The 8240-nt window shown below is 35.7% G+C and overlaps 1 protein-coding gene across 1 annotated transcript in view; it reads right to left on the bottom strand.

Moving 5' to 3' along the window:
• MARCH1 (membrane associated ring-CH-type finger 1) overlaps positions 1–7770 on the bottom strand; it is a 102608-nt gene extending 94838 nt beyond the window's left edge. Inside the window, exon 1 of the mRNA XM_009272314.1 lies at positions 7669–7770. Within this exon, the coding sequence (XP_009270589.1) occupies positions 7669–7770 (102 nt within the window). The remainder of the gene's footprint in view (positions 1–7668) is intronic.
• Positions 7771–8240: the final 470 nt, after the last annotated feature.

The raw sequence follows: 8240 nt of genomic DNA on the forward strand, positions 1-8240 counted from the left end.
GGGAGTGAGTGAGCAGCTGTGTGGTGCTCAGTTGCCGACTGACTGAGGTTAAACCATGACACACCCAGAAAACATAAATATCATGTAAGTTATAAAGCTAAACAAAACATTACTTTTAAGAACATTAAATAATAATAGTAATAATAATAATTTACTCATATTGATGCCAGCATTCAGGTAAGCTTTTTTTTTTTTCCCCTCTGATATTCAAGTTACTGTTGTTTCTATAAATGCAAAGCAATAGTAATTTTCTGTGTGGCCTCCATTTTTGGTCAGGAAATGTGTCATCCTTTTCACAAGTGAAATGAAAACGATTTAAGTGAGGACTGTCATTTTAAGCCTGTCACAGGGGAAGCCTAACTGAAATCACTGGTCAAATCTGTAAAAATTTGACCGCATCTGCCCTGCTCTTAAATTATTAAACAACGCTGGTATGCACTGAGGAAGCAGCTGAGTAATAGGGGAGACTTACCCAAAAGCTTTGGCCTACATCTGCCCTGCTCTAATGGTTTACGTATGCACAGAAAAGAAGCACAAATGAACTCTTAACAACTTTACATCCTTGTAACACATTTGTGGTGCGAAGCCAGACGGTGATGGTAACCCAGGTAACGACTGCTAATTGGCTTTAAATATAAGGAAAATCAATAAGATTGGCCTGGGGTGGCATGGCTACTGAGGCCACTGGCAGCTTAGGCTGACCCTGTAAATTAGAAAGCAATAAATAGTTAAAACAATTTCCCTGCGGGGGAGCATGCAGCATCGTGCAGAAGGATGAGCCCAGTGTGGAACATCTACATCACGAGGAAAAGTTTCCATAGCTTAACATTAACAAATACTAAGGGACTTGCTAAATAAAAAGCTAAAAAGTAACCTGATGTAAAATGCTACAAATGAACATGCATCTACAATTAAGTTTCTTCTCAAAAGGCCTTAGAGCATCTGAGGAAATAAAAACAGGTGAGGTGAATCAAAAAGTACAATGAACAATGGCAACAAAAATTTTAGTCCAAGAATATCAGAACAAATGCTGGCTTTAACTGAAATGCTGCAGAAATTTCATAATGTCCATGAGAAGTAAATAGGAAAACCCAGGCAGTCACTTAGAATACAACTTCTCAGCACCAGAGGAATAGAGGGAACCAGCCCAGCTGAGATACAAACCCATAGCACCGGAGAACATGAGATATTTAGGACCCCGTCTCCCCCAAAAAATTTATTCAGACCTCATATATTATTCCATAAGCTACCTGACACAGAAGCCAGGAGCAGTACGCCTGAACCACAAAAGGTTATATTCCTTTTTCCAATGCGTAATTAAACGTGCTGTGCCCAGCTGTATTTTTATTCTTTAGAAGTACAGACTAAGAGAAGGTTTAAACAGCATATAATTTATTATACCAGGTGTGTAATTCTGCCTCTTTTGAAACTACATTTCCCTGTAGAATCTCTCTCTTCCACAGTTTGATCCACATATACACACTGTTTGGCTACTATATTAAAGTTACTACTAGATTTCCAAAAGCAGTGTCTACAGAGAATTTTGTAGGTATAGTATTATGGATTTCTTAGCTACTTCTGCAGCCTAATTAAGACAAGTCTACTTAATAGTTATGCAAATAAGATAATTCAGATGAAACCAACTCCATATTCTTAGATGATTACTCTTTTCTCACTTACATCTAGTTTTTGAGTATTAAACTACACAATTTTCTTACAACAAATTAAAATACAGATCTTAAATATCCCCTCAACCCCTGTCAGATTAACAATACCAGGCTTGCACTGTTAAGGGAAACCTAGAGGGATCCTATTTCACAGGATTTTCAGCAAGGAGTTACACTCCCTTGATGACAATCAGGCAGCCAAACACTTCAAGCTCAGGTCAAGAGATCTTTCTTGTTTCGGAATTAAATTTGGGGGTTTAGATAAAGACGATAGAATCATAGAATGGCTGGGGTTGGATGGGACCTTTAAAGATCATCTAGTGGTAAATCATTCCTACAGTATTCAGAACATTCATATAGTTAGCAGAACTTACTAAATACCAGCTTCTCATTTTATCACTGGAAGAAAAGATGTGCTGGTTTTGGCTGGGATAGAGTTAATTTTCTTCACAGTAGCTGGTATGGGGCTATGTTTTGGATTTGTGATGAAAACAGCGTTGATAACACAGGGATGTTTTCGTTACTGCTGAGCAGTGCTTACACAGAGTCAAGGCCTTTTCTGCTTCTCACCCCACCCACCAGTGAGTAGTCTGGGGGTGCACTAGAAGTTGTGAGCTGGGACAGCTGACCCCAGCTGACCAAAGGGATATTCCACACCATATGACGTCGTGCGCAGCATATAAAGCTGGGGGAAGAAGAAGGAAGGGGGGGACATTTGGAGTTATGGCGTTTTGTCTTCCCAAGTAACCGTTACGCGTGATGGAGCCCTGCTTTCCTGGAGATGGCTGAACACCTGCCTGCCCATGGGAAGGAGTGAATGAATTCCTTGTTTTGCTTTGCTTGCGTAAGTGGCTTTTGCTTTACCTATTAAACTGTCTATCTCAACCCATTATTTTTCTCACTTTTCCCCTGTGATTCTCTCCCCCATCCCACTGAGGGGGAGTAAGCGAGCAGCTATGTGGGGCTAAGCTGCCTGCCGGGGTTAAACCACAACAAAACCACTTCCCATTGTTTAATTATATTTTGGAATGACGATTGACTACTATTAACTTGCTCAGTCAACATGTGTAGATCAGATGTGGCAACCTGGGATCTGCCTATGTCAAACAGATAATTCATAAACATTTTACGTTCTCTTAGAGAAGCAGATGGTACCATTTGCTTGCATATAAAAAAATCCTTCCTTAGGGTTAAATTAGATGCTTGATCATTTGCCATGAGTTCCAAATTTCATTTGCATATACAAACATAAATTACCTAGTTACTCACATGACCATACTTCCGCATATATTCACCCATAATTCTAGTGGGGAATACAACAGGGAAAAGTAGTATGCATTAATGACTACAATTCAGCATTAAGTATGTGCTCATGTCCCATTAGCTTCATGTGTTTAACATGATGTACTGAATCAAGGACCAGTCCATACCCTATGCAGAACAGGCTGTACGTAACTATTAAGAACATACATTGTGATAATGCTCAAGTTCTGAATTAGGACCCCAAGAAGCACTAGGCACTGAGCAAAGACAGGCAGACACAGAACTGCTTCTAGTCAAATTGCTTAATCAATGTTAACACATATTTATGTATTCCCATCAAAATAATTTGAACTAACCATACATACATATGCTTACAGAATCACAGTATAAATAGATACTGTCTGTATGGAGTTAAGTGACTCATGAAGAAAGAATTTAAAATTGTATGTTTTCAATTATATCCATTATCCTTTCAGAAGACAAAAAACTGCAAATACTATTGCATAGAATTATGAGCTTTTAAGATCTGGATTCTTTTAAATTAAGGAAGAAAACATTACTATTCTTTCCCCAACTCCAGCAAAAATCAGAGAAAGGAAAAAATGAAAAAGACATGAATTTGCATTTAAGAAAAGAAAAAAACCTGTAGAGAACAATCTGAACATCTTCAGATTTGTCTGAATGACTATCTACTTCAGAAGAGATAAATATACTAGATGAAGCCTACATGAAATAGAAAAGCAAGGAAACATACTAGAAAGTAATGAAAAAAACTAAGAATTACCAGGGGGAAAAAAAAAACCACAAAAAACAAACAACAAAACCCAGAATCAAACTTTCAAAAAAGAGAGTTAAATAGGAAAAGGTCTTTTTGCTAAATAAATATAAAAAACAGTGAATGGAAAAGAACAGAGGAACAATCATAATTTGAATTGGTTCAGTCTTCATGTACTGATCAAAACTTAACATAGTCTAGGTTTGGTCTCAAAACTAAAATAATAGTTAGCTACAAAAACCATATCGATAAAGTGATTCTAAATCTATGCAGTATGATAAATGTGTTACCGGATAGGGAATAATTAGTGTCACAAGTGTTAGGAACAGAAAGCTTGATCTGGAAGACTGTGTACAACTGGTCACTCATGTTCAAACGGGAGCAGGAACAGACAAGACCTTTTAAGATAGCCGTGGGAACATGGGAACTATTACGAGAAGGGACAGTAAAGTTGAAAAGTTATATTACAGGTCTCTAAAAATAAATCTTATGATGAACATTAGGAAGGATGAACCTTTAAAGTTTAGAAACAATGTATACAGGACAAATAAGCACAAACTGACAATAAATTCAGCTTCAAAAATAGATAATGATTTCTAGCTATCAGAGAAGCAAAGTCAATTCCAGCTTTATGTCCCACTACACCAAGTTAATGGACTAAATAAAATTGTTTTGAGTATGAAAACAAAAGAGTTCTACTCCCTTTGAATCTAAAATTATCAATACAAACCCCCAAATCCAACAAATTGTAATATTAAACAATATTTTTTGAGAAATTATGCCTCCTTTGATTATAGAATGACTCAAAATTTTTGAGGTATGCTCAGAACCAAGAAGCTAGAGTTCCACCTAAAATTGAACACAAAGGCTTTAATCTTCAAATAAAATAGACTGAGGTGATAAAGCCTGGGGATAATATTATAATTAAGTTGAAAATAATAACGGAAAAATGTTTCCAAGAATATTTAGTTGAGTTTTGATGACATATTTCAGAATTTTTTTGATCTGAATGAAGCTAGGACATCTTAACATCAAATAAAATGAAACAGTATAACTGATTTTATTAAACTCTTTACATTTATTTCAGTGTTTTCACGAGCTAATTTCTTTTTTATTTTTTCCCGCACTGCTGTTAAGTATTCCATTTACTTGCTTAATGAAAAAAGCAATTTTTTAACGATGATGACCTGCTTCCTACTCCACAAGCTTCCTTCTTTCTTTCACTAAGAAAGATAACTATTTCTTTTCATGAAAATTAATAAGACATACTTGCAATTTTCAGATCATTCCCCTTTGGGAAAGTGGCATTGTGAAATGACCGCTTTGGGTGTTTATTTTTAAAGGGAAAGAAAAGTTTCTTTTGTAAAACCTTAGCTGAAGTTCTGAAATACAGAAGACATTCTGATGAATCAGAAGTGTACACAAAAGGCATACAGCAGAGGTGAAAAATGAAAATTAATAAGACATACTTGCAATTTTCAGATCATTCCCCTTTGGGAAAGTGGCATTGTGAAATGACCGCTTTGGGTGTTTATTTTTAAAGGGAAAGAAAAGTTTCTTTTGTAAAACCTTAGCTGAAGTTCTGAAATACAGAAGACATTCTGATGAATCAGAAGTGTACACAAAAGGCATACAGCAGAGGTGAAAAAAAGATGCGGTGTACACTCCATTTTGCTTCCCACCAAAACCAGACTGGCCACCTACAGTCTAAGGAAGCAAAGATCTGTTTCTTTCTACCATAAATGTGCTCGCAAGACAGACCAAATAAACCCCCACTAAGGGAACCAGGTCCACAGAGGAGCTGCAATGCACTGAAAAATGAGCATTAATTCAGAAAGAAGGGACTTGAATAGGTCATCGGAATTGGCTTTGTACACTTACAACAAATAATTTATTATATTCTTTGTTTTCTGCTGTTTCATTATGTTCATTTTCCAGTGCTAAAGTCTGTATCTTCACTCAAGACCAGATGGAAAATTTTTCAACACTGAAAGGCTAAGACTACTAAACAAAATCAAAACTGATTTGAAACAAGACTTCTGTTTTAAAATGTTCATAAGGAAAATAAATAAGGATTTTCAGCCTACAACCCAGAATTTGGAAGGACACTGCCAGCAAAAGCTTATACTGAATGTCATTTACTTCAGAAGTGAGGGATAGAAAGAGTAATGGTTGAGAGAGCAGGAAGCGAAGAAAATGAAGAGGAAAACTTGACAGGCCTCAAGAGATATTACTGCTTTATTTCCTGTTGTGAAGATTATTATTCTATACCCAATCACAACATTAAAGGATATGGTATCTTCCCTAGCTGTTTATATCCCTGACTTTCTTACACACTTGATCAACTAAGCAGCAGTCTATACAGTTTCACGCAAACTTATTTTTGAACAAGTTTTAATATTAATAAGGCTAAAACATGCTAACCCTACTGATTCAACTGTTATGAACTGTATTCCCAGTTCATAATTTCTAAATCACATCTGGTAGATTGGAATGCTTATCTTTCGAATATCAAACTGAATTAGAAGTTGACTAGCAGTCAAGCAGAAATCAAAATATGCAAATTTTCACATATCTAAATTCCTTAATAGCTATCACCTATTATTAGCAATACCTAAACATTAATAGTAATTAAATAAAATTAAAAAAGAAAACAGTAATAGTAATAGTAATTGAATATGGGGATAATATACTTGAAATTTCTTGTTTCATGACTCATTGGTTTTTAATTTCCTTTTATTTCTCTGAAAGAAAAGAATTCCAGATGAAAGTGAGCTATAATAATAATCTAGGATATTAAGTAAACTATAAAATTTGCAATTTTTAGTGCTGCCTTTTTGCGTTCCCTTCCTTAGCAGAAACTTACATTCTATATAATCTACCATTGAACAAGATAATTTTGCCACATTAAGCAGGGGCTTTTTTTCACCAGAACTTCAACAACTTTCGAACAGACCACTGCTGCTTCATTTACAACTCTCTTCTCACTCTTTGGAATACCACATTTCATCAGTGGTTATAAACAATTATTAACCTTTCTGCTTAAATGTCATCATGTCCATATTTCAACAACTGGAGGGCAGTACTTCCTCATACCTCATGCTTCTTAGGATAGGCAAATGTTGTGCCTATTTTAAACTTAATAATGAAATTGGACCAGGCATATTTAACTGAATATGTTTCAAATATTCCGTTTTGCTGTAGTTTGAAAATTTCAATACAGTTGAATTAAAGCAAGTACATAGACAATTTTTGCTCTTACATGCGGGGCAGTCTGAAGCCTTTACATTCAGTTTGCAGTTCTTACTCACCTGGGGAGGTCTACTGATGTAAATGGATTTATTTGAATGAGCAAAAACTGCAGGATTAAAATTCTTGTCAACAAGTCACTTTATTCAACTTCATACAATTCATGATAACTCCACTATGTAAATTGTCGACTTTACATTGCCTGAACATCTACTGTCAATAGCTTTGCATGCAGAAACTCAACCATGTCTTGCGGCGTCATGTTAAATATTTGAAGATAATTTTAAAATCCATCTCTCTAACACAAGTGCAGACGTACTATACTTTGTTCCTGTTACAGGCAGGAGCAAAGAGCAAACAAGGTACCTTTAGATAATGTCCAGCTGTATTCATCAGGGACCAAATGCCATTGCATTGATTAAGATCACAAAGAACGTAAGTAATCCATATTAGGACATTTCCTGCTTAAAGACTTTACCATTCACAAAACATCAATAGTGATTTATAGACATAGCATGCAAGTCAGAATGGACCATGCATAACATAAAAGATGAAAAAATTGCAAATGGAAAGAGTGAATAGCTATAATGTCAAAGGTTTTCACACACTGAGGCAATGCAATCAATGGCAAACACTACATTTTTAAAAATAAATTTAACACCTCTGAAGTTCATCTGTGCATGCCACCATCATGAAATGCAACTTTTCACTCACCAAAGCAGAGTTATGTGAAGCATCACCTGAGACCTCGGGTGTTCTTGTGCTGTTTGGAAGTCTGTGAGGGTTACGAGCTATCGCTTGGCACCAGCCCAACATTTTCTCCTTCCACTTATCCCTTCTCAATTTCTGAAATTCTGAAAATAATTTAGATTCCCTGAAACATTGACACTTTGAATTTATTGCGTGCATGTCTCTGGATGCATGCCTTTAAAAACAGCTTATTAAATTATATCTAAACAAGCTAATAAACATATTTTTAGAAGAACATGTTTATTTAAAGTACTCCAAAGGGTTACGCCATGCAGGTTAGAAAAGAACTATGCACTTTCAGCACACCGTACATGCATTAATACTATTTCAGTGTCAGCAAATTCAGTGCCTTCTCCCCATCTGTTAAATCTTTCTCAAGTTGTCACTTTAATTCAAAAAAAGTGTTATTTTAAAGGAATTTTATTACAAAATAACTGTGAGACTAGCACCATTCCTAAAACTGTATAACATTTGGATGCAATACCCCATATTCCCTGAAACAACTAGAAATAGCCCTAAAGCAGTAGCAGATATTA

Source organism: Aptenodytes forsteri, unplaced genomic scaffold (assembly GCF_000699145.1).
Source record: "Aptenodytes forsteri isolate BGI_AS27 unplaced genomic scaffold, ASM69914v1 Scaffold13, whole genome shotgun sequence".
Lineage (NCBI taxonomy): Eukaryota > Metazoa > Chordata > Aves > Sphenisciformes > Spheniscidae > Aptenodytes > Aptenodytes forsteri.